At 42.7% G+C, this 27,670-nt stretch overlaps 1 protein-coding gene across 4 annotated transcripts in view; it reads left to right on the top strand.

Moving 5' to 3' along the window:
• tafa1a (TAFA chemokine like family member 1a) overlaps window positions 1–27,670 on the top strand; it is a 62,921-nt gene that overhangs the window by 25,798 nt on the left and 9,453 nt on the right. For 2 of the 4 annotated variants that reach the window (XM_077214392.1, XM_077214393.1), the window contains exon 3: window positions 25,093–25,230. In XM_077214392.1, the coding sequence (XP_077070507.1) occupies window positions 25,093–25,230 (138 nt within the window). Of the gene's footprint in view, window positions 1–25,089; window positions 25,231–27,670 lie in introns of all 4 variants that reach the window. The other 2 variants (XM_077214390.1, XM_077214391.1) reach the window with 1 other exon arrangement.

The following is a 27,670-nucleotide window of genomic DNA, read 5'->3' as shown; positions in this document are numbered from 1 at the left end:
GCTCGGGCTGAGGCACCAGTTATAAATGAGGGAGATGTGGACGATTCGCCACCTTACACTCCCGAAAGTGATGAGCTAGTGGAGGTATTAACAAGAGCTGTAGAAAAACTCAGCATTCTATGGCCAGTGACTAGACAGGAGTCTGTTTCTAAATCAAAATTAGATGAGAGATTTTTGCCGTCACGAGTGCAACCTCCACGCCGGTGTTTGCCGTTTTTTCCCGATCTCCACACTGAGGTGTCGAAATCGTGGAAAAAAACGGTGTCATATAGAGTGTTTAGTCCCCAGACTTCAACATATTCTAATATTGTGGGGGCAAAATCATATGGTTATTCGGCTATGCCTCGCGTGGAAGAGACGCTTGCGAGTTTTCTCTCCCTCGAGGCTGCGTCATCTGTTAAGGCACCGGCATTACCCACCAAGCCTCTTAGAAATATTTCGGTTTCTGTGGGTAAAGCGTATTCGGTGGCGGGTCAGGCTGCGTCATGTCTGCATACTATGTCTATTATGCAGGCATACCAGGCTGACCTGCTGAGGGACGTGAGTGAGAGTGAGGAGATCAGTGATGACGTGGTTCGCGAACTGCGTCAGGCTGCTGATTTATCCCTGCGTGCAACCAGAGAGTCGGCCAAGCTAGTGGTTCGATCTATGGCAGCTCTGGTGGCCACAGAAAGACATCTGTGGTTAAATCAGACAAATATAAAAGAAAAAGAAAAAGCTTTCCTTTTAGACACTCCTCTCTCCCCCCTGGATTTATTTGGCGATACTGTAAATTCTGTCATCGATAAATTCCAGGAGAAGGAAAAGCAAACAACAGCTTTTAAGAAATTTCTCCCTTTAAAAATTCATGTCCCTGGGGCTGCTGAGCGGGAGCAGCCCCGGCCGTCTGCGAGCTCATCATACAGGGCGCTGAAGCAGAGTGTCGCGTATCGTGCTCCCCCTGCTGGACAGTGGGCTCAGCCGCGGCACTCTCAGCCGAAATCTCCCAGTAATAGAACTGATCTGACTACAGTTATATTAGCTAAAAAGGCTTCGGCTAAGAAGACGTCCTGGCGCCACGGCGCGCAGGACACTGAGGGTGGTCCCCACCGAGCCGGAAAGGTGTTCACCTCTTTCTACAATGCCCATTCTTCCTCGGTGCCCTCAGGGGCCCGTTCTGCCAACCCCGCCTTAATGCCGGGGCGCAGACGGTCCCAGCGAGCGATTTCCAGAGGGACGCTCGCTCCCTCTGAGGAGGGTTTCAGAGCGGTTAGACCAGTTGTTCCCTGCCGGTGTGCCGTTACAGGGTGCTGCGTTTGCTGCTCAAGTTACACCAGAGGCCAGTCTCGAGAGACTGGTACCCTTGGTAGAATTTCTGGCAGAGTGGAAAAGCCTTCCAAAAATATCTAATTGGGTCCTGCAGACAATAGAAAGGGATTATACTATCCAATTCAGGTGTCGTCCACCAAGATTCAGAGGGGTTCTGCCTACAGTGGTGGGCCCCGAGCAGGCTCTGGTTATGGAACAAGAGGTGAAAGCACTCCTTCAAAAGGAGGCTATAGAACGGGTTCCTCCTCCCAGTGTGGAGTCAGGCTATTACAGCCGATATTTCATCGTTCCAAAATAGGATGGGTGGTTGCGTCCAATTTTAGACCTGCGCCTATTGAATCGCTCGGTAGGGAAGCCAAAATTCAAGATACTCTCTATCAAGCAGATCGTGTCAAAAATCAGATCCGAGGACTGGTCTGTCACGATAGATCTAAGGGACGCGTACTTCCACATTTCCATCCTTCCACAACACAGGAAGTTCCTGAGATTCGCCTTCGGGGGCGAGGTGTACAAGCACAGGGTTCTTCCGTTTGGCCTAGCTTTATCTCCCCGCACTTTCACGAAATGCATGGACGCAGCACTAGTGCCCCTGAGGCTTCAGGGTGTTCGTGTCCTCAATTACATGAACGATTGGTTGATTTTAGCTCAGACAGAGCCGATGGCGGTTCGTCATTGAGATGTCGTTCTCGTTCATATCAGGAAGTTGGGGTTGAGGCTGAACGCAAAGAAAAGTGTATTATCTCCTCAGAAGACCACTTTTCTGGGTGTCGTTTGGGTTTGGGTTTCGATGCAGGCGCGACTCGCTCCGACCCGCATCGTTTCGATTCTCTCAGCTGTGAAACAATTAAAGCTAGGCCAGCTACTTACTGTAAAACAGTTTTAGAGACTGTCGGGTCTGATGGCAGCAGCGTCCGACGTTATACCTTGCGGCCTGTTGTACATGAGATCGCTACAGTGGTGGCTCAGGACCAAGGGATTCTCCCCGAGGGGAAATCCGCTCCGCACGGAAAAAGTCACGCGGCGCTGCCTTCGTGCTCTGGTCATGTGGAAACAAACTTGGTTCCTATTCAAAGGGTCTGTGTTGGGGGCTCTTTTTCGTCGCGTAACGCTAACGACGGATGCTTCCCTCACAGGGTGGGGGGCGGTCACGAGTGGTCGTCCAGCCCAAGGGCTGTCGCAGGACCATCATCTATCACGGCTTATAAATTGTCTAGACTTGCTGGCGGTGTTCCAGGCTCTGAAACACTTCCTAGCAGACCTGAGAGGTCATCATGTGTTAGTTCAGTCAGACAACACGTCGGTGGTCTCTTATATAAATCATCAGGGGGGCCTGCGGTTTCGCCGGCTTTACAAGTTGGCCCGTCAAATCCTCCTATGGTCCCAAGGGAGGTTACTATTTCTGAGGGCAATGTATCTTCCTGGGTATTTGAATGTGGTAGCAGACTCCCTGTCGTGACAGGGGCCGAGGCCGGGGGATTGGAGACTCCATCCCGAGGTGGTGGAGCTCCTTTGGTTGAGTTTCGGTCGCGCCGAGGTGGACCTATTCGCTTCCAAGGAGACCACGCATTGTCATCTGTGGTTTTCCATCAGCCATCCAGCCCCTCTGGGGTTGGACGCTATGGTGCAGCCGTGGCCGAGGTCACGTCTGTTCGCCTTTCCCCCGATTGCTCTGCTACCTGGAGTTCTGGAGAGGGTTCGCTGGGACGGGGTCAGCCTACTATTAGTAGCCCCGTTCTGGCCGGCCCGAGTATGGTTTGCGGACCTGATTTCTCTCCTGGACAGCTCTCCCTTGGAGCTCCCGGTCAGGCGGGATCTACTCTCTACCCACTTGCTCATTCTCTGTTTAGACGCGGGACACCCCTTCTTGGTTGGCCCAAAGCACACAAATAGTTGTTCTGACTTCCTCCACAGGGCAGTTCTGTGGACATAGGTGTCTAACGCCCTAACAGGGCAGAGTAAATTAAGTTTCTCCTGGTCAGACGACAGAAATGGAGGAGGATAAAATGGAGGAGGATAAAATGGAGGAGGATAAAAGGATAAAAGGAGGATAAAAGGCCTGCAGAACTGTAGGTCTAACAACATTAGTAGGGACCTTGGGAACGTAACCTGGAACGTAACCTCTACAGGCGGGCAGCATGATATTTCACCCCCGCCCAGTATTGTGGGCTTGGCCTCTGAGGGGGCCCAGCTCATGAACTCTGGTCTCTCAACCGAGGTTGTTGAGACAATTCTTCACTCCAGAGCTCCATCCACGAGGAAGCTTTATGCCTTGAAGTGGAAACTCTTCACTTCTTGGTGTGGAGAGCACCTGCAGGACCCAGTTAACTGCCCAGTGGGTGCAGTGCTGGAATTCCTGCAGGAGCGCTTCTCCACAGGGCTATCATCCTCCACACTAAAGGTGTATGTGGCGGCACTGGCTGCTTACCACGTCCCTTTAAGTGGAGTTTCTCTTGGGAGACACCCGCTTATAACTCGTTTCCTTCGTGGCACACTGAGGCAGAGGCCAGCAGTTCGTACGAGGGTGCCGGCCTGGGATCTGGCCATCGAATTAGAAGGTCTTTCCCTAGCTTTTCTTGAACCTATCGAAGAAGTTCCTGAGAAGTTTCTCACGTTTAAGACTACCTTTCTTCTTGCTATCTCCTCACTAAAGAGAATCGGAGATTTGCAGGCTCTGTCGGTTTCACACTCGTGCCTGGAATTTTCGCCTGGCATGGTTAAGGCTTTTCTGCATCCTAGACCAGGTTACGTTCCCAAGGTCCCTACTAATGTTGTTAGACCTACAGTTCTGCAGGCCTTTTATCCTCCTCCATTTCTGTCGTCTGACCAGGAGAAACTTAATTTACTCTGCCCTGTTAGGGCGTTAGACACCTATGTCCACAGAACTGCCCTGTGGAGGAAGTCAGAACAACTATTTGTGTGCTTTGGGCCACCCAAGAAGGGGTGTCCCGCGTCTAAAAAGAGAATGAGCAAGTGGGTGGTCGAGGCTATCTCACTTGCCTATGAGTCGGCTGGTCAGCCTTCACCTTTGGCTGTACGAGCCCACTCTACCAGGAGTATGGCGGCTTCTAAAGCCTTACTGTCAGGAGTTTCCCTCAGTGACGTTAGTGATGCAGCTGGATGGTCTTCACCGCATACTTTCATTAAGTTCTACGACCTAGACTTAAGTTCTACCCCTGGGTCACAGGTGCTCTCGTCCTCTGTGCGCTAGTTCTCACATGGCGGTCACTTGGTCCTATGGCGACGTGGGTATTAGCGTTCCCACAGCGTTTGACGCAGCTCGAGTTCCCTTGAAAGGGAACGTCTCGGTTACGTATGTAACCCTAGTTCCGTGATAGGGAACGAGACGCTGCGTCATTCCAGCATACTCCCGGCATTCCCGCTAGCGCTTCCTTCAGGCCTATCAGAAGCTGTTGCGCTTGTGTTTATGGGGTGCCTTATAGTTTCCCTGGTCGATGACGTCACCCGCCTATGACGTTCCATCTCTCCATTGGGCTGATTCCATACGTGCTTCATGACGCACAACGCAAGGGCGTTCCCATAGCGTTTGACGCAGCGTCTCATTCCCTATCAGGGAACTAGGGTTACATACGTAACCGAGATGTTTTCACCTCAGAATATTAAAGAAAAAAAGTTAATTGCAACTGTGTATATCACAATTGTGGCTTTATTTATTTTTCATATTTATTATTATAGTCAGATATATTTTTTGTAACACTTTATTTTGATGGTCTTTTTTGAACATTGTTGACTTTGAACAAGACGTCAACTAATTTGAAAGTTTTCTGTTTTGAATTTCTAAAAATCACTTGGTCCCACGGAACTTGGTGAGTTTTATGGCATTTGGAATGTGAACACACAACAAAAAAATTGTGGTCGTAAAATAAATAGTCACACTTGTGCTCTTAAGTCAAAAATGACTGACCAGGAAATGAATGGTAAAAATTCTCTACAAATTGGCCACGATGCAGGAAAAAAAGGTGATCAGCAATGAAGGGGTGAAACTCTGAAACATCAATAGTGGAAAACAGACCAAACCACTCACACAAACCACACATACACAATTATAAACACAAAAGAACTGGCAGGGCTATACCATACAGCATAATTGAGTCAGAAGAATGAAGTAAGAGGTTGAAATAAGATCAGATCCAGATGAATTATGCTGTGATAAAGCATTCCTGTTTATTTTTGTAAATTTTGTATTAAATTTTAATGTTACGTGTAATAAAATGCTTTCTCTGTATTCAGGTTTGTTCGTAGTAATAATAATTCATTTAAATATACAGTACATTTCATATAAATTTTTTTTAATAAACCTAGACAAAAAGTATTATTTGAAAATTTCTAAAAAATACAATCAAATCCACATCTTAAAGGGTTGTGTAAACATTGTGTTGGAATTTCTCCCATCTAGCGGAGAAATTGTATTTTGCATTCAAACGAATTGTGCTCTCCAGCGCCTCGCTTTCTCAAATGCGTGTTGCATCTACGGTAGCTGTTATGTACCAAAAATTTATGGCAGGATGTCTTCTAATAGCACTTCGTCGAGTTCCCTTTCAGTCGATAACGTCAGACGTAGTCGACGGTCGACTGAATTGGGATCTCGCTAGAGAGCCTGTCTTCTTCGAGTACTATTGAACGAGCCAATGTAATTGGCGTGCGTGATTCGCATCACACACTCCGCCCCCGCGGCGCGGGTATAAATACGGAAGTGGATGCACGCACTTGTTGCCTTTCGCTTCGGAGCCGATCGTTTGATGTCTCTGAGAGTGCTGTTGTCTACAACGAGCGAGTGTGTCGGTGTTCTTCAGGAAGACTCTCCCAGTGCTGGTGTTCTACAGCGCGAGTGCAGTGGTGATCGCGAGCTTTGAGCTCTCAACTGCTGTTTTAACAGCAACAAATTTCTAAATGTTTGTGTGTGTTGATGGCTGGTTAGAGGGCGGAAAAGTGAGTGCTTCACTGTTTCAGTTCTCTGTTCAGTGTTGCCGCGGTCATTCCCCTGTGTGCTCCGGCACTGGTGACGGTCCTATTTTCTGAAAGAGCAACACGGGTGCCTTTGCGTATTTTTCAAGATGTCATTCCGCCCGTGCGTTTCTGGGTGCGGTCGTTCCCTGTCTCTCTCTGATGGTCACAACTGTTGTGTCACGTGTTTGGGCTTACAGCACGCTGAGACAGCTTTTGTGGACAGCTCATGTTATCACTGTGGGAACATGACTGTGGCAGTGTTGAGGGCGAGACTCGCCTTCGTTCGCGGAGAGCGAGTCCCCATTACCATGCCCCACCCTCGGGTGCTGTGTGGGATGGGTGACCGGAGGATAGTGTTGGATGTCCCGCCCGGTAACCATTCCCTGTGGGCTCCTCACTCCTCCCTTCCACTGCAACCACTGGAGCCTCCTGTGTTGTCTGCTGGTCCATCTGTAATTGGTGGGCCAGCGGTTTCACTCGGGGCTCCCCTGGAGGACAGGACGCCGATTGCAGCATCGGAGGGTGAGCTGACATCTAGAGATGATGACTCGGCTGCATTGTCTCCCTCCGGGAGTTCAATGTTGCCCGAGCCGGATCCAGAATTATCAGCTATGCTGAAACGGGCCGCCGAGGCTGCCGGGCTCGAGTGGAACCTCCACCATGTCCCGTTCAGTCTCGGTTGGAATCTGGAGTTTGGTATCTTGGGGCGGGGGCGCTGGTTCTCAGCTCGCCGCCCCAGTGCCTTTCTTTCCCGAAATGCATGGAGAGCTTATCAGGTGGTGAACAGCATCTTTCTCTGCCAGAAACTGCCTGAATAGCTTTTCCCCCTCATTACCCTTGATGGAGGAACGGTGAAGGGTTGCGAGGTGTCCCTCCATTGGAGCGGTCTGTCGACACCGGTGCACCTGTGTCCGGCGGCCGCTGCCTTTTGGGGGGATCCTCGTCTCCCCCTAAGGCCTGTGAGTTTTCGTCTGTTCCGACGGGCAGAGCCTACAAAGCCTGTGGGCAAGCCGCTTCCTCTTGCGTGCCATGGCGTTGCTGCAGGCTAGGGCACCCATGGCATGCACGAGGGTAATCCAGACCGTGCGCTCATAGGTGAGCACCGCACTGCATCCGACCTCACCCCAATTTCATCTGTTCCTGGGTCCCAAGAGGGCCAGTCTGGCGGGTGTGACCCTGTATAGCCTTACACCCCTCAGCTCCCCCTTGGTCGCCAGCAGGCAGCTTAGTGCGTTCGATGACCCGGTCATCCGCCTTCTCACGCGCCCCCTGCCGCTTGTGGAGACAGGTAAGTGTTGCACAGCACACTAACACCACTCTCTCTACTTTGCTGCCCCACCTCAGGCTCGGCTACCCCGCTCAAGTCAGTGATAGTCATCACATTAGGTGTTGAGCAGACACCTGCTCCTGACTTGTGCGTGCTTATCTTATCCTGCTGGCGAAGGATTTGATATAGCCGCTCCTCCAGCCGGTACGAAGGCCAGTTGTAAACTCGTTCTTCGTGCTACTAGGTGGTGGGTCGTGACCATCTTGGCCCAAGATTGGTCTGCAGCTCCGACCTGAAAGACATGTGCTTAAAAACAGATCTCTACCTTCCGCACCGCAGGCCATCCTGTGGGTTGCGTGTAAGGGTGGAGTATCAGTACAGTGTCCTTCCCTTCGAGTGCTCCAGAGCCCGTTGGGTCTTCAGGTCAACTGGAAGAGAGTAATCTCGCCCACGGGCTTAGTATCTCTTTTTCAGTTTTGGAGATGGACTCGGTCTAACACGTTTCTCCAATGAGAATGTGTTCAGCTGGTGTTGAAGTGAGAAAGGGTCCCACTGGAAGAACTTTCAGAGGCTCCTGGGGTATATGGTAGTTGCAGCCATTGGCTTCCTCCATATGTGACCGCTTCAGCGCTAGCTTCATGATCGAGTCCCGAGGTGACCGTGGCAGAGCAGCTCACCCTGTGTGACTATAGTTCATCCCGGTCTGCTGCCAAATCCTCTTCAACAGAGGGGCCTTGTACAAAGGGCGTGTTTTAACGGGGGCCTGGGCGACCCTCGACTACACGGGCATTCGTGCCTCGAGTTGTTGGACATTGCGACCGTTGCGCAAGCTTCCCTTGCATGTCACAACTCACCCGTCACCTCCTCCTTGGAGTCAGAAGCTTCTGAGGACGCTTTGTTCCACTATTCCCGCTTTACTCAATCGTGCCGCCATCGAGCCTCACGACAGTTATAGCCAGGGCAAGTGGAGACTCCATCCCCTGGGTCCCGCTGGGTCATGACCATTCCGGGGCCGCTCAGTTGCCCCCCCGGTTTCATCTTTCCGCCAGTGTTTGTGTAAACCGAGCGGACTACCCTTGGACAAACACTGGGTCTCAGCTGCCCCCGGGGCCCGCAGAAATGCGTTTAACCCCAGTGAGCCTTCTAAAAGTGACTGCGACTCATGGTCGCCTTGCGCCTGCTCAAGTCAGTGAAATCATCACACTTCATGGTGAGCAGAATTGCTCCTGAAACTCAGTGAAGTTCATCGCACTCAGGTGTTGAGCAGCAATGCTCCTGTAGCTCAGTGAGTTCATCACACTCAGGTGTTGAGCAGAAATGCTCCTGTAGCTCAGTGAATTCATCACACGCAGTGCTGAGCAGAAATGCTCCTGGTGCTCAGTGAAGTTCTTCGCACTCAAGTGTTGAGCAGAAATGCTCCTGAAGCTCAGTGAGTTTATCACACTCAGGTGTTGAGCAGGAATGCTCCTGGAGCTCAGTGAACTTGTCACACTCAAGTGCTGAGCAGAAATGCTCCTGGTGCTCAGTGAAGTTCTTCGCACTCAAGTGTTGAGCAGAAATGCTCCTGAAGCTCAGTGAGTTTATCACACTCAGGTGTTGAGCAGGAATGCTCCTGAAGCTCAGTGAACTTGTCACACTCAAGTGCTGAGCAGAAGATGCTCCTGAAGCCCAGTGATCTTCACATGTTGTGTTGAGCAACACTCCTGTCTTTTGGCGCCTGTCGCTTGCACCTACGTGCTAAGTCGGGAGGAACAGGTCTTCATAGTTGCCCCTTATTGGCCCAACTAGACCTGGTTCCCATCGACAGCCTTCCTGACTTCCCCTGAAAACTCACGAGGGCACCCGTGTTCTTCCCGCGGAGATTCCGGGCGATCTTACATCTGAACGCGGAGGTTCAGGTGGCTATCACAGGGCATGTGATAGTTACCATCACTTCTGCGAGCACCCCCTAGAAATGGGTAGCGTGCTTACGCCTTTAGAAGTGGAACCTAGTCGTTGAGTGCGTCTTCTCTCCAGAGGAGATCCTGAAAGCTTTCGATCACTTCAGTGCTCTCTTTCCTGCAAAATGGGTTGGAGTAGGCTGTTTTCCTTCACCCTCAAAATGATGTTGCCTCAGTGTTTAAACGACGCTCATCGTGTTGCAGAAGTGTGCAGAAGCACGTTCTGATCGTCAGGTTCCTGAGGAGCAAGGTCTTGTAAATCCTTGCGTCCCTCTTTATCCTCTTGGGCCTTGTCCTGGTGCGACTGCACTGCAGAGACCGCCCCTGAGCCACTGCAGGCAGTGAGTTAAAAATTCTGTTATATCAGTTCTCCTGCTCGCGTGGTCTCTACTAGAGGGTAGGGACTTGCTCGCTTTCGGTCAACGTATTGTGCCTGGAGTCTGGGCCGGCTAACTCTCACAAGCTGAGACCCCCTCTCAGATTGTGCCCAAGGTTCCTACCTCTCCCGTAATAGGAGCAGGTGGTGAGCCTGCTAGCGCTGCCCTGGAGGAGGCAGATCAAGCCCTGGCTTCTCTGTCCGTTCGCTTGGACGTGTACAGAACGCAAGCCATAGACCTCAGACCAGCTCTACAAATATCTGTTGGAATTCAGCAGAGAGGGGAGGCTGTTTCCATGCAAAGTTGCACTTAGTGCTTGCCTTCATTTCGGTAAAAATCCGAGATGCAACATGTCCACTTAGGTGTTGAGCTCCTCTATGATGAGTGTAAAGTGCTCCGCCTGGGCGTTGACGATATGCTTTGCTAAACAGATTCTAGAGTCGGGGGCTGGACGACACCTAGTTGAACCGCTGCTTCCCGTGGGCTCCCTTCTCACGAAGCCAGTTTCACCGTGAGCCCGGTTCAAGTGTCGGCTTGCTGCGCCATTCCCCTCCTATGGACTGGATACGTGCGCCTTTCTACTCCAGTTGAGTTCCCTTAAAATTGAACCATGTTGAGTTCCTCCACACCCCTCCGACGTCGGACGTGCGGAACGTCTGGTGTTAGGCCTACCACTCGTAAGCAGTGTGGAACCTGTGTTAGGCTGGGTCCATATGTTGCGGTCCCTAAGGCGACCCCATATGCTTATTCTTCCACGATACGGCTCCCTGCGGCGAGCCCGTGTCTTCCCTCGGCAGAGTCTCTCTGCCGTCACTGTCCGGTGTGTCTCCCCCGTCTTAGGCTGGAGCCACCCCAGTGATATTCCGTATGTTAGACTGCCCGGTTTCCGCCCAGTTCATATGTGTATTCTCCACGTTACCTCCCTCTGGGTTGGATGTGGCTTCCGCAGGGTCCCTTCCTTCCAATGTACGGGGAATGCTTTCCCAGTGGTCCTGTAGGAACAGCAGTGACTTCCCTGGCCTAAGCCCTGTCCTTCCCCGCCTTAAATTTGCGGGGGCATCAGGAGGCTTTGGTTTAGGCACTGGAAGGTGGCAGCGTTAGTGGCGTGTTCAAAGGGTGATCCCAATTCAGTCGACCGTCGACTACGTCTGACGTTATCGATTGAAAGGGAACGTCCTGGTTGCGTATGCAACCCACCGTTCCCTGAAGGAGGGAACGGAGGACGTAGTCCCCTTGCCACTACCGCTGGACCACCGCTGACCCCGGGTTACTCTCGGCTCCTCAGCGAAAAGCAACTAGTGCGTGCATCCACTTCCGTATTTATACCCGCGCCGCGGGGGCGGAGTGCGTGATGCAAATCACGCACGCCAATTACATTGGCTCGTTCAATAGTACTCGAAGAAGACAGGCTCTCTAGCGAGATCCCAATTCAGTCGACCGTCGAATACGTCCTCCGTTCCCTCCTTCAGGGAACGGTGGGTTGCATAGGCAACCAGGACGTTCTCCTTCGGGTGAACAGGTTTGTTATTTCAAACAAACTGCAACTTGACACAACGAACAAACGAATGTTACTGTATGAATTACTGACTGACTTGCCGGAGCAGTGACAAGCGCCTCTCACTGCTCTGCTCCTCCGTTTCTGCTGCTTTCAGTTACGTGACGCTGACTCTGAATGAAAACACGTTGTGGAAACGCGTTGGCCTAGTACTTTTTGACCCTCTCTGCTATTATAGTTTTTCAAGATGGCGGAACGACATGGAAGCCTCCGTGGACCTACCGTCACATGTATATAAAGATAATAAATTCTTTGTTTACGAGGATAAGTCAGATAATTGCCAGAGGTATTTGTACACCATTGAGGACATATTTATGAATAAAAATATTGATTTTAGATAATAAAATACCTAAAAAACGACACATTGTCCCTTTAAAACAAAAGTAAGTAATTTTGTCCAAAAACTACTAAAGAATTCACAAGCCTCTCCGAGAGCTATACATGCATCTAGTGGTAACACTATGAAATGACATGTTTTATTTGATTTTCTCTCAACAGATGGCGCTAATCTGACTTCAAAAATTGGATTTAAAAGGCCTAGTCTAAAAAAATGTTTTGTATTATTTTCAATGGCAAAAATTAACCATAAATATTGCATTAATATTAATAAGTACCATCAAATCCTCTCAAATTACAAAATAAAAAATATTATTGAACAAAAATATATTACATTGGTTTTACTGGGTAGGAGGAAGTTTAATTTTCAGGTGTCCGGTTCCTTATGACCACGAAGATAACAAGTGCTACACCCAAATGAGGAGCATCAGAGGGTTTAATATCTGCTAACTCTTTATTGTGATGGTTTATTTATTGCAGCGTTACTTACAGTCAACAGAGTGTGTTAAAGGGAACATCAAAATAAAGTGAAACCAAATTTTATTTTGTGCTCACCAAGGCTGAATTAATTTGATAAAAATGAATATATAACTACCATTAAAATAACTGTTTTCTATTGTAATATATTTTAAAATGTAATTTATTTAGGCAAAGCTGCATTTTCAGCATCATTACTCCAGTGTCACAACATTAACACTAATCCTTCAGAAATCATTCAAATAAGATGATTTACTGCTCAAGAAACATTTATTATTATTAGCAATGTTGAAAAGAATTGTTCAGCATAACATTTTTGTGGAAAGTGTGATACATTTAAATTTTCAGGGGTCTCTGATAAATAGAAACTTCAAAATAACAGCACATATTACAAAATAGAAATCTTTTCTAACATTATAAATGTCTTAACTGTTACTTTTGATCAATTTAATGCATCCTGCTGCCTGAAGCATTGATTTAATTCAATGCTTCAATTCAATGCAAACGTGTTTTGGAGAAAAACATTTATTTCATAATGTGATTTCCCCCCCACTTTCAATTATTTTACTTCAATGAAAGGTTAGATTTTTGGCAATTTTTTTTATGAAAGATCAAAAGGATAAACAATGCAGATTTATTTTTTACAGCCAGTTTTGATCATATTTACCAGGGGTGCCATTAATTCTGACCATGACTGTATATTTTAACTGTTACTTTTTATCACACAGTATGACTTTATTTTTTTAACTTTAGCTCACAATTATTTAGGAAAATCGGGCTTCCATAGTATTTCAGATTTTATGTCTCTCAACACAAACACAAAGATCACTATAAAAGTGGTTGTTAAAGCGGTTCCACAAATGGGTTACAAATCTGTTCTGATCGGGTCACAGACAGCGAGAAAAAAGCAATGCTAAATGCAAATAAAATAAAATTCAACTAACCATCTAATCATGCATATATTCCATAATGGCTGAGGGTACAATAAAACTCAATTATGTTTTAGTGTCAATTCATCTGTTATTATAGGTTAAAAGAGGTTGCATGCATTCTCTCATTCTCAAAAACAAGGTAAAAGAAAATATGATGCGGAGCACATTAAATATGGGTTGAACTATGTTAAATATGTTAAATACACGGATGGAGCTGTTTTGTACTGACTAATTTTTCAATTACTCGATTTTAACAACATTTAAGCTTCTGAGAAAACACTTTTGGCTCTCTGTTGGGTTGCTAATTGATATCCAATGTAAACTCCTGATGCACAACTAGCAACCGCTGCACTATAATGGAAAAATAGCTATTATATTAATTAAGCCATTTTAAAATAAATTAAAAAGAAAATAATTTAGTATACACCCCTTTAACTTTTATAAGAGTTAATTACCCTTTGCAAAGATCACAATGACTTGACAGGAATCCATTTGAGTGTGTTTGAAGTTGTACGGGTATATTGTATTTCCAAAGAAACGCCAGAGAACACTAAAAGTAATTATGAGACGAGTTTCTTGAAAAATTCCAGCCAACGGAAGGCAATCTAAAGAATTGAATTCACCTCTGAGCAGAGAGACAGCCATCATTAAAAAGGTTTGGACATGAGGAACAACTGTGAATCTGTCCAGAACTGGCTGTTCTCCAGTACGGAGTGTCTGTCTGGGTGAGAGGAGCAACAGAAACAGAGGTCATTAAGAGAAACACTAACACAGCAACACTAACAGAGTTACAGTCCTCTGCGAGACAACAATAGCGAGCACAGTTCAGAAATCTGTCTGGTGCAGATGGGTGGCAACCAAAACAACTTTGCTGAGAGGGAAAAAACACACATCACATCTCAGCAGGAGTTTTGCCGAAAGGCGTGTGGGAGAGACTCAGAATTTGGAAGAGGATTCTGTAGTTACACCAGATTCTAACTTTCAGGGCCTAATACAAAGTGCTATATTGGAACAAACCAAACACAGCACATCACAATGAGCACAGTATCCCTACTGTGAAGCAGCAGCACGCTTGAGGCACGATTCTTTGCGGCACGGACCGGAAAACTCATAAAAAGCTAAAGGAAAATGGATAGGGAACTAAATCGAAAGCAAGTAGAGAAATCCTGATGGTGCAGCAAGGAGATCTGAGACGTGGAAGATGATTCATCTTCCTACAGGAAAACACAAAACCTACAACAGAAGTCTACCGAGTGACTTAAAACCGAAGTGTGTAATGTCCTGGAGCCGCTCAGCAGAGCATCTGTAGAGTGACTTAAACATTTGAATCATTTTCAAATAAATTAATGGAACAAGGGCTTTGCAGTTAAATCTGTTTATTGTTGCTGCAAAAATTCACATATTGCATAAGACAAAAATACTGACTATCCAGCCTGGTCTTATTGTTAATATGTAGGTATCAATATACATAACATTTTCAGGTGCAAAACATGCATTATTGTTCATTTGGATAGATGCTAAAAAGTACAATATGGACGTACTGTACTGACATTTTAAAAGTAAACATTATTACGTACAGCTAAAGAAACATAAAATAATGACAAATCTTTTATATCACAAAGATATTTTTATACTTGCCCTTTTATAATTTCATAGCCTAAATTAATTTTAGATTTTAGATCCAGTACTTTCTGGCCGTGTAAAATAGTTTTGCACGGGGTACAGAGCAGAATTAAAGTTATTAATTGCTGTGAATCTTATCCCGATCCACTCTTTGAAGGCGCTCATTTGTCATTCAAACTCACATCAACCGAAACACGGCATGTCGCAATCTGTGAAGAAGCAGGTGAGAGCCGCCAAATTCACTTGAAGGCAATGACTGCAACCTTAGCAGAAAAAAAGTGGAATGCTAGCTATCCGGTCCGCAGGGAAGGAGACAAGAAGCCATTTTCTTAAATGGATGTACCTAAATGAAGGAGAGGATTCACCACGCTGAATAAACCGCATGAGGAAATAGCTTTTCATTTAATGAATCGAAAGCCCATTGGATTATCTTCAACATGTTTTGTTTGCTCTTAAACATCTGTTTTGGATTTATCTAGTTTAGAGTTTTCACCGGAAATAAATGCTGTTTTATAAGAGAAATCCCTGACAATTGTGTGACAGGTATGATTCAGTTTACTGCACTTCTCATTCATATCTAAGGTATCTGCAAAAAGTGATTTGACTCACTGTTGCACAACTCTGAACGAAATTTAATGACGTCAAGGCTGTAATGTGATTGGTTATCAAGGCACACGTGATCCAAGTTAGCAGTTACTCTTTCTCCAATGGTAAAGCCACGGACCCTCGTATCTCCCAATAATGAGACCATCTCTGGAGCCAATGAGCGTTTGATATTACTGCCATAATACATGTGGTAAAGCTTCCTGGGGCGGCAATTTTTGAACTTGTAACGAGCACGGGATTTGATTATTGCAGTCCGCTGAGAATGGAGAAGATGATAGCCGAATATTGAATTTTGATCTGTTCCTTGCACACGTATGGATTCTAAAGATGTGAATTACATTGCACAAATAAAATATATTACTTTTGTGAATTTATGTTGTGTTTCTGGTGTATTTTACGGTCAGTCATAGGCATAGGTTCTCAAAAGTTTCCCATCTCCCCCATATACTTAAAAACATTTACAAAATCTAACTTCTGAACGGTAGTGAAGATACTGATTAAAAAAAGATGTTTTGCAGTGTATGTTTTCCTTCACTTGGTAATATTTCTGCTCTATAGGTAGATGTTTTTCTGTAGCAGTGAAAATACACTGCTACGGATGCGTTTCATGTGAACTGGAATAGATAACCTCTGTTTGTTGCCTCAGAGTTTATTCTTTGCCTCGGTGGAAGCAGCTTGGTTGTAAGAAACAGGTTTTTTTCCACCGTCAGTGACAAATTTGTTTTGAGGGTTGCGAGGATAAAGCAATTCATCAGTGAACGGTACTCACCAATTTCAGCTTTTTCCAGAAGAATGACAGCATTCTGTGATGTAACACCCAAAGGAATAAACACCCCTGGCCAGTGTGTAATAGCGGTGGAGGTTGTGATTTTTGTGCGTGTCATGAGTCTGCTCTCTCATCAACTGCTGTTGACAGCACTGTCAGAGTGTAGGGCTAAAACCTGTATTCTGACAAGGTCACCTTAATGAAACCTTCTGCTTTTGGGCTTTAAAACATTCTTGGTTCCTGCCTATTTCCTTATTGTTTCCTTTCTGATTTAAATAGACCTGGGGCCAGTTGCATAAACATACCAGTATGACCAACCATCGACTAGTCAAGGGGCAATCTGTCTTACTTTTTGGTATCAAATTAAACAATCTAGGTTATGTAACTGACTATGAGGAGTCTTAAAGAAAAAAATTGGATGACTAACTTGTAAGACTTGTCTTATCAGGCTGTATGGGCTGAATAATAATAATAAAGTAATGACAGAAAATAACTTGCATGCTTCATGTTACTACTCTGTGAAGTAAAGCCCCTTATTGCCTCATAAACTGTTTTCAAACAGCAATTACATTAAAAGTAAAATTTGAATGGAGTCTAGAAGGTTAAATAAGCAAGCTGTATTAGGCTAACTGCAAAAAAAGCATCAAAAACTATATCCACTGTCCTTCACGCCACTGCTTCTGTTACTGGATGGGTTTCTTTTGCAATATTGTCCTTCTCAAAGACAATGGTGGGCGGAATTAGTGTAAATTGACAGACTATTTGCACTTAGTGTAAATAGACATTACAAAAACAATTACTTAATGTCTCCGAACAGGTTTTTCTGAGAAATTGCAACAGGTCAGACAGCACTTTGACTCTGTTTATTATTTTTCGAGCCAGCGGTTAGTCAGTGTTGGGTAGATTACTTACAAATTGTAGTCTGCTACTGATTCCAAATTACATGACAAATATCGTAGTTAGTAACGTAATCCACTACATTACACATTTTAGGTCATATAATCAGACTACTTTTTGATTACCATTAGATTACTTTTGATCTAACTCATTTATCACATTGAATTAAATAGGACAATATTATACTGTATTGTTATAAAATACAAAGAGAAAGAAAATATATAAAATGTTTTGCTATGAACAGCATGAAGTGCATTAAATATTACATTACGTCAGGGTTTCTTGAAGGAACTGCACAGGGTTTGTGAGTTTAATGAAAAGTAAATAAATCATACAATTAAAATAAATAATTTTAAAATAATAACAATTATTATAAAAATGTGTTTAAAAAGACAAAAGCCTTCCAAAGACATAGCAATACACGGTTAAATGACTGAGTAATAATTCAAATAATAGGCTAATATGTTGGTCAGGATTTGATTCGATATGCAAACACTCCTTAAAAGTGAAATGATTTCTGTAAATCCAGTGATCAAATGCTGCATGGCCTCTCAAATTTTTCATGTAATTATAGTCACCTGACAAGTGGCTGGTTTGTGTGCAATTTCACAAAACTAGAAGACTTTCTGAATGTATATAAGCGATATGCTTGTTTAGAAAGTATATTTCAATATTTAATACATGAAAAAGAAGTGTGAGAATCAATAAATTATGAATGGTTTACTGCCACTGTGTGAATAATATGTAATAAATAAAAAACTAACTGTAGTCTGATTATGAGTATTTTTTAAATGTAATATAATCTAATTACAAGTAGGCCTACTTAATATTTGGAATCTGATTACGCAAGCCATATTACATGTAATCAGTGCCTACCCAGCACTTCAGTTAGTCCAGCCCCAAACTCACACCATTGGTCAAGCCAGAGGTTGACATGTCGAATCATTCAAACATAGTGCCACAGAGTCACAGTGTTTACACTCTTGTAAGAAAGATGATTCAATCATATATTATAAATTACACAACTGCAATGGACTACTAAAAGGAATGGATCTGCTTTCAGTGTGCAGCTTTTCTGTGTCCTCACCCAGACTAGCTCCTCTTTTCTTCAACCCGTTTCCCTTCTAGCTGTTTTGCAGTGCATGTGACTGAACTGTTTCCTGTCCAGGCTCATGTGTTCATAGGCAGAGGCCCATTGTGCCTGCTCATCTGTCTCTGTATGTTTGTCCTCTGAAAGTGTGTTTGTTTGCTGTTGAGAGGTTGTGATATAACCTGCCTGTCAGGGAAAACTCTCACACAGATGGTTGTGGATGAATGGAACAATTGAGGCTGAATGCACACACTACGCCTTCACACAGACAGACACGACACACACACACACACACACACTCCAGCTGGCTAATTAGACAGCAGAAGAGTCAAAGTTATAGCCCGTGTGTAATATGCTGTCTATTTTTCTCTCTCCGCACCCCGGCTGCTACAGGAAAATGAGCCTATATTGGTCCCCGATGGCCTGGTCTCATATCCATTAAACTGAATAAGTGCCTGAAATAGCCCTTGTAGTAAGCAGTATGATGCAGGATTCCCTACCACAGCAGCTATCAGTGCATCCGCTAGATCAATCAGTGGTGTAGCCCACACTCCCTCAGGGTGACCTTATGCTATGTCTTTTAAAAATATGAAACTCAGCACCATTCAATGAGACTCTGTAGGTTTTCTAAGTTTGCTTAGTCATTAACATTTAATGGAATTATACGCAAGACTTTTCAATTGAATTTTCGGGATGTTTTTGAGTCGCTCCTGCAGAGGTTAGTGAACATTACAGCAGCAAAGTGCTAGACTGCTTTTGGCTTCTTCCGTTTAAATGGATACCGGATCTAATTTCAGATATAAATTTGATGAAAAACTAGAAAAGAGATCCCAAAATGCTAAAAATGGTTTAAGGTTTAAAAAAAAAGAAATTGGAGAATGGTAAGTATTGTAGTCTGGTTGACAATATTCAGTGGAGTCCAAAAGTCTGAGCCTATGGGAATCTAATTCAAATCTGCACAATTTTAGGACAAATAAACATTATGGTAGGTTCCAAAATTAATTAAAATAAAACTTAAATCAAGGTTTGGCTTAGAGTGATTATTAAATCGCAATGGCTGTGATTTCATTCAATATGAACTGTGTCTTTCAGAGTGAAGCATGACACTTTGTTCTTTTACATGCTAAGACATCATGATCTGGTGTTTTCAACATCTCAGAGTGACTCAGTTCACAGTAAATGCTGAGTTTGGGTCGCAAATACTATGCACTGGGAATGCAACATACATCAACCATCTTCCCAAAATTGTAATGAGAAGTGCTTATAGTTTTGGATGTTTGAAAATGAATTTGAATTAGCGTTGTAATTTTGCAGTCAATAGTGTAGCCCTTTATGACATAAAATGAATAAAACATTTGATTAGGGACCTAGAAGTAATGCATACATTTGAAATAAGTAAACACTTATTTCTCAAATCATCCCGGAGCAAAAGACGAAGAAACCAAGTAGGCTACTATGACAAATTCATGTAATTTTTCAATTCACTTTTCCACTCAATAATCTGTATTTAAGAAATTGTAGGAAAAAAATGCTTTTCGCTAGTGGTCTTCATACTTTTGAACCCCAGTGTACAGTATATACGCACTCATACACACATACAAGGCCCATTTAATGAAAGCTGCTTGACAGTGCTTTACCAGAGCTTTAAAAGTCCTCTGACCCTCTGTTTGATATGTTGAGCAGGAAGGAGCCACACGGAGGCCTATACAAGATAACGTTAAGCCCCTGAGGTTCAGCAATCAATTTCCAGTGAGTCGCACGAAGTGACAGAATACAAAAAGCAATCACATCCCTGCATGGATCTGAGCTGTCCACTGTCACCTGCTTAAATATTTAGAACAGCTCGAAAATATTCTGATGTGCTGTTAAAAAAGCGCTCTGTTCCTGTCTTTCCCCTCCTGCTTTGACTAACTTCAATCTAGAGGTAATGAGAGCCTAAGAAGCAGGAGACAGAGAAGCTATTTACATTTTTATTGATTTTTGAAAGTGCATTTAACTTTTTTTTTCTCCCCTTTCCTCCACTCTTTTCAAATCCTCAAATGAGAGTCCCACTGCTCTGTTTACGCTCATTGAAGAGTCAAGATATTTTAGTCAGGAGCTCCAGTATTTTCTCCTTCTCTTGATAGATCAAAGAGGAAACTGGGTCTGTCTTGTGTAATTAAGACTAGGCATTACAGAAAACAAACCCCCATGAATTCTGACTGAAGCACCACTGGGGAATGGAGTATTTTTCATAATCATAGAAGCACAAACAAGGCCTACTCAACAATCCAGAACAGTTCTCAGATAGTGTAGCTTTATTGTTTCCTGATTTCCACAATGCTATTTGCCTGTTTAACTCATTGAAGCCAAACCATCTAGTAATAGACCTTATTCAGAGCAGCGCCGTGACAGGTATGAACCCAAGGCTGTGAGGGAAAGACTTACCGTGATTTCAATGGCATCCACTGTGAAAAGCTCCTAGATCACTTATGATTTTCCACGGCTTATATTGTCTGTTGGTTGTTGTTGTTTTGTTTTTTATCTACTGACATTTCTTGGAAAGATATTTTTGCAGTGATTCATCAGCAGAACAATCCAAAAACACATTAAATAACTGTACAACCCACTGAAGAGATGCATGCCTATCCCTCACAGCCAGACATGGGCAGTATTTCAATTAAATGTATTTTAAAAACGTATTTAATTACTTTAGTGTATTTTGTAATTTGTATTTTGCAGGTGTGGAAAAAATAAAATGTAGTTTGTAACAAAATATTTTGAGGGAGTGTATTTAGAGTATTTCAAATACTTAAATACTTAAATACTCACCATAGTAAATGATTTTGCCATATTTTTTGGTCTGATGTTGGCAATGGCAATGTCCAGGTTAGATGCACGGAAATCACGTGACACCCTCTAGACCGGGCTCCCTCCAAGAAGTCAATGAGTTTTGAACTCTTAAAAACGGCATTAAGGTAAAGTGTTTTGTGAAAAATATACTGTCTACACACACACACACATATTGCACACTGAACGGCATTATAGAGAAAATAATTGTGCCTTATGAGACCAATGCAATGTGTTGTCATTCATAAAAGGACATCATAGGCCCTACCTATTATGAAACAGCGCGTCTGTCGTAACTCCACTGAAATCTCCATGCTAAGCAAGCGTTCACAATATAACATCCATCTGCAGTTTTTACACCTTTTTAAACGTATTACATATGAGAAATATTGATATTGATTTTGTATAAAATAATCATCAATCCTATTGTTTGCGCACGCAGCGGGATTCTATTATGGAAAAGGCATACGCGGTCAGGACATTTAGAGTCTCGTGTGTAAAACAAACCCACACATATTATGATTAATATGATTAATCATATACATTATGATTAAAATGGAATTTTGATTTTGTGACAAAAATTCTCAGTCTGTTATTTTTACACAAAAATCGCTGCAAAAGATGCTTTCCAACAGGTTTTATCATAGTTTTTGTCCAACTCCATTGACTTGTATTTGATGTTCTGTGAGGTACGTTATAACTCCGCTGACGGAAACGGAAATGGGGTTGTTTGTATTCTTTCTGTAGTTTTCCAGTTGCGGTATCGTAGGCTACGCTATCCAAACATTGGCAAGGGTGCATTATCGCCACAAACTGGTCTGGAGTGTCTATTATTCAAGCTCTCAACAGAAGAATATCCGGTTGTGAGGCGTTGGAAAAATAGGTCCACAGTTTTACAACGAATGGTAAAACACCTGTTGGAAAGCATCTTTTGCAGCGATTTTTGTGTGAGCATATCAGTGAACACCCCAGACCACGCGGTGAGTTTCACGTCTTTGTAAACTAAAGTTTAATGCGTGTTATGAATGATATTGTTCCAGTGCCCCTATGAAACCATTGTGGAGGTGGGAGGGGTGCTAATACAGAAACCGAAAATTCTTGGGACAGCAGCATTTGTCCAAATTTCAATCTTAACCGTTCTATTTCAATAGAAACAATCTTAAAACAGGGCTTTAAGTGTAAAATACCGAACCTGTCCTTTAAGGCACGAGTAGAGTAATGGTGATAATATGGCTACGTAGCCTACATCAAACACGTTCTGCTATTAAGGGCAGCCTACCACACCATTGATGTGAACTTATCTATTGAGAGTGAGGAGTCACGTGCCGATTTGGGCGGGGTCTGAGCCTGTCGGTCATGATGGTGGGAGATGCTATCGGTTGCCAGGGGCAACGCCTTCAGAACTTCACAGAGGCGCTACTAAACATTCCAGAGCTCTTTAATTTTCGCGCATTTATTATTTTCACACATTTATTATTTTGGCGGGACAGAGACGGATCTACGAATATGAGGGGAAAAAAGGAAGAAAGTCCTTTCATGTCCCTATCATGTTTTCATTGTTTTGCCGCGGTAATCCTGCCAACATGGCTTGGGAGGGGAGGGGCTCTGTACAATGACGACAACTCCTCACTCTCAATACATGCCATTTACGTCAGAGGGAGCTATTTCAGGCCCTGTAGCGATTTAGTGAAATGCCCATTCTTTTTTATTTTGCTATTTCGCCATTTTGAATTTACACATGTCTCATATTTGTGTTATTGCTACTATTTGTTATTGACCTTTCAGTAATAAAAAAAAAAGACTTAAGATTATTGTGGGAGTATTTTTATATTTTCAAAATACTTAATTACTTGTATTTTATTTAAATACATTTTTCACATCAGTATTTTGTATTTTATTTTTTTACATTTCATGAGCCAGTATTTGTATTTTGTAACAAAATAATTTTTTATGTATTTTTGCCCACCTCTGCTCACAGCCTCGCTTTCATTCCAGTTAAAAATCAAAGATGGCGCTGCTGTGAATATGGTCTATGGCCATGACTGAAACTTTTGTTAGCAGCAGAGCTGGTATTATAACTTATGCCATTTTTGACTCATTTGAAGACTAGACTGGAAACCACTTTTTTAAAGTGAAGATTCATTTTTAAATTCTCATTTTTGTATAATTACGTAGTGTAATATGAAAGACGTAGGGCCTAGGCTACTATATTTCGAAGACCCGCAGTGGGGTAACGTTAGCCATTAACGTTACAATATCAGCTTGATAGTTTGCTAGAGCTAAAGTTAAAAGATTAGTTCACTTTACTAACCAAAAATAAAAATGATCATTTACTCACCGACAATGTTGTTCCCAACCCATGTCACGTGACTTCGTTTCTTCTATTAAACACCAACGGAAAAAACTTCCATAATGTTCACGGTTTTCTATTCAATAAAAATAACGCAAATCACCATAAAAGTGGTCTATATTAATCTTGGGCTATATTCCAGCTCGTCTGAAGACATACGATATACTTTGTGCAGACTGATATGCACTGTTGATTATATTTTCTGCTCCCGGATCTTTGCGAGTGAAATTTGCGACCGAATCTGTGAATGAATCATTTAGATTGGCGTTGTGAACTGAATCAACTGATTCAATGAAAATAACGATTCACTCACGAATCAGACAACATTGCTTGCTTGTCTTGTTGTGAATATACTACGGGGAGTAGTGAATAGAAACATTCAGTAAATAGTTACTTAAATTGCAGTCTGTTCCACTCATAGGCCTAAATGTAGGCTATTGTTTGATTTCATAAGACTTGGAATATGATGAGAGTGAGAGTGGACCAAAATGAGAGTGAGTTTAATTACAGAACGTTCCATTTTAGATTAACTATATAGGGCTTCCTTAATATTTGGCCTCTGTGCATGGGTGTTGAACTTGTGGCTACTGAAATAAACAGTAGGCTATAGGTTTAACTGATGTGGTCTTGTCAGAAAAAGTTATTTGATTCACCTGGTTCACACAAATCTGTTTCTGAGTCATCCCTTTGCTACTGTGTATTTACTAAATATCTTTGCGAATTCAAGGTTACCTGAATAGATTTTTTTTTTTTTTTTTAACAAATCACTACAGAATAGTGTTCAGTATTCAGAGAAGAATATGTCCAAGATTTTCTATCTTTATCTGAGATTTCTATCTCTAAAGGCTGGATTTGTTTGGTATGATCTCATTTTAAGTAAAGTAACTTACAGGTCGTCATCCTTAAAGGACTTTGGTTAATTCCAGATTACTCATTGTTAAAGTATACTCTTATATAAATTGCAGCAGCCACCAAGACCCCTGAACCTACAGAAGCCATTTCTCTTCTCTCAGCAGAGTCAGCAAAGCTTTATTGGCTGACTGTTGAGCATACTGCTTAAAAATAGACAATGCAGACAAAAAATAAGGTAAAATAAAGAAATACAGGAAATAAAAGAATAAAAGAAAGGTACAATTAATTAATAAAGATAAAGATAATGTTATGTGAATCAAGAAATATAGGCATTGAATGGAACATTTGAAAAGGGATAAGGAAAAAATAAAGTAAATAAAGAAATATTAGATTTGAACAGGAAAATGAAAGGAAAAATAAACTGACTGGGAGTAAAAAGGAATGGGACAAGGAGTAAATAAAAACAAAAGATAATGAAATAAAGTTAATATATAGATATAAGGGAAAATAAAATAAATAAATACAGAGGGGAAATAAAAAATAAATAAAAATTATTGTATGTGAATAAGGAAATGAAGGGGAAAATTAAAAAGGGACAAGGAAAAACTAAAAATGAATATTTCTATGGGAACATAAAAATGGAAAAATAAAGGGACAAGGGAACGTAATAAAAAGTAAAGAAAGTTAATAGGGAAAATAATCTTATATATCCCTCTTTCTCTTCTCCTCTGCTTCTAAAGTAGTGACTCATCTTCCCTAAGTATTGTCTGTGATGTCTAAATTGAAATGCATGATGAATTATGTGGCAGTTTAAAGGGACCATGAAAGATGACATACATGAGATAATGATTGTAAATGTAGATTCACGTGGCGAGTCAGGAGTTTTTGTTTGTTTACTAATGGCTTTGTCTTTCGACAGAAGGAGGGACATGCGAGGTGATTGCGGCCCACAGGTGCTGTAACAAAAACAAGATAGAAGAGAGATCTCAGACCGTGAAGTGCTCCTGTTTACCAGGGAAAGTAGCAGGAACCACCAGGAATAAACCCTCCTGTGTTGACGGTAGGTGAAGAGACATGGTCATAAGTCACCTTTCATCTTAGGTGTGTATAGCTTCCTTTGTTATGTTGAATGTAACAGATGCTGACTGTTTTAAACCATCTTAATGCAGCTGTGCAGTGGTTGAACAGGCTTGCACAGTGCAGCTGTGCTTAAACATACTCTGTGCAGCTGTAAAGCTGCAAGGTGCTCCAAAAGACTGTACAGCTTTTTTTAAGGTTTGGTATGTTGGAAGAAACTCTGTTCAGGGTCGCTCTTGCAGTGTCCCTGCCCTAGAAAAGCTCAGATCCTCAGGGCTTTTCATTATTAATGCTCTGTCCTTATGACAAACGAGCTGCTGTAAACTAACACTTCTGGGAGAACATCACACTCGCAACGCAATCAGAGAACATTAACTTTGTGCCTTTTCTCTAAGTAAAGCTCATTAGGATATTTTTTCTTAAAGATGACGTCTGTCATTTTTGGGGATTTTAAAACACTTAAATGCCTTAGGGATAATTCACTCAAAAATAACATTTCTGTTATCATTTACTCATCGTTGTGTTGTTCCAAACCCCTGTGACTTTTTTTCTTCCATGGAAAGATGTTAGGCAGAATGACAGGCTCCATTCACTGTCATTGTATGGAAAAAAAGATGAATCGAAAGTGAAAGGCTGGTGACTGAGGCTGCCATTGTTTGAGGCTGATTTCTTTAAATGACAAGGGCTAAATCAAGGGTTAGCATCATGATTTAATAAAAAAATATTTTGCAAACATGTCAAGCCATTTATATAAATATGCATTCTATAACTATTGAATAAATTAATCCAACATGAACACACTCACCGGACACTTTTTTAGGTACTGGTACTGGGACTTTTACCTTTTACCTTCAGAACTGCCTTAATTCTTAGATTCAACAAGGTGCTGGAGACCTTCCTCAGAGATTTTGGTCCATATTGACATGATAGCATCATGCAATTTCTGCACATCCATTGTTAGCTCCACATCCATTATTTGAATCTCCCGTTCCCCCACATCCTAAAGGTGATTTATTGGATTGAGATCTGGTGACTGTGGAGGCCATTTGAGTATAGAGAACTCAGTGTCATGTTCAAGAAACCAGTTTGAGTTGATTTGAGCTTTGTGACGTGTGTTATCCTGCTGGAAGTAGCCATCAGAAGATGATACACTGTGGTCATAAAGGGATGGACATGGTCAGCAATACTCTGGTAGGCTGTGGTGTTTAAAGGATGCTCATACTAAGGGGCCCAAAGTGTGGCAATAAAATACCCCCTACACCATTACAACACCATTACAACCAGCCTGAACTGTTGATACAAGGCAGGATGGTTCATGCTTTCATGTTGTTTATCCCAAATTCTGACCATCTAAATGTTGAAGCAGAAATAGAGACTCATCAGACCAGGCAACATTTTTCCAATTTTCTACTGTCAATTTTTGGCGAGCCTGTGTGAATCATAACCTCTGCTGGTTCCTGTTCTTAGCTGACAGGATTGACACCTGAGTGGTCTTCTGCTGCTGTAGTCCTGTATCTGCTTCAAGGTTTGTTGTGTTGTGCGTTCAGAGATGCTCTTCTGCAGACCTCGGTTGTAACGAGTGATCATTTGAGTTACTGTTGCCTTTCTATCAGCTCGAACCAGTCTGGTCATTCTCCTCTGACCTCTGGCATCATCAAGACACACAGAACTACTGCTCACTGGACCATTTTTGGACCATTCTGTAGTCTAAACCTTAGAGGTGAGTGGGTGAAAATCCCAGTAGATCAACAGTTAATGAAATACATTTAAAGGTGCACCTAATAAAGTGGCAGATAAGTGTATATTCATCTGAAACTATAGCTGTTGTGTTTAGGATTCTGTATAAAATATTTTTTAATTAATAGTGTCTGGGTGGGGAAAGACAAACGCATGAAAGTTGACAACACAACAGAATTTGCCCACAAGACAGCAGCATCATTAGAAACAAAGGCAGTTACCTTTTCCAACTTTTCAGGCTGCAATGTGTTGTTTATTCTGTAGAGGACTAGTAAAGTCCAGAGGCAGTCCACAGGCCGTGTGTTTGGAAGTTACTTTTTTTTCTTTTTTGTTTAGGTGTTGGTGCGTGTTGTTTCTGTACTGTTATTTTACCAAAATACACAAGGATGGTCTGCACTCTGAAAAAAAACTTTATTTATCAAGAGCAACAGGGGGAAAATACAGATGTTTGGTCCAAAACCATCTTCAGTTACGTGGAACTTCATGTTGTTGCTGTTTTACCTAAAAAGAATACAGTTTTTGCCAAGAAAGTAATTAAAAGACATTGACAGAAAGATTCTGGAAGCATCCACCACTTTGTGAAGGAAATCCCATATTAATTTATTTTGGTCTTGCAGCACTATGAAATGATGTAACTATAATATTTTATATAAATGTATTGAAATAATATTTTTTATTTATATTTG

The sequence above is a fragment of the Siphateles boraxobius genome, unplaced genomic scaffold, assembly GCF_051911475.1.
Source record: "Siphateles boraxobius isolate OS27281-9 unplaced genomic scaffold, OSU_SipBor_1 68, whole genome shotgun sequence".
NCBI lineage: Eukaryota > Metazoa > Chordata > Actinopteri > Cypriniformes > Leuciscidae > Siphateles > Siphateles boraxobius.
Note: the sequence above shows the minus strand (reverse complement) of the source record. Positions and strands in the feature narration are given on the sequence as shown.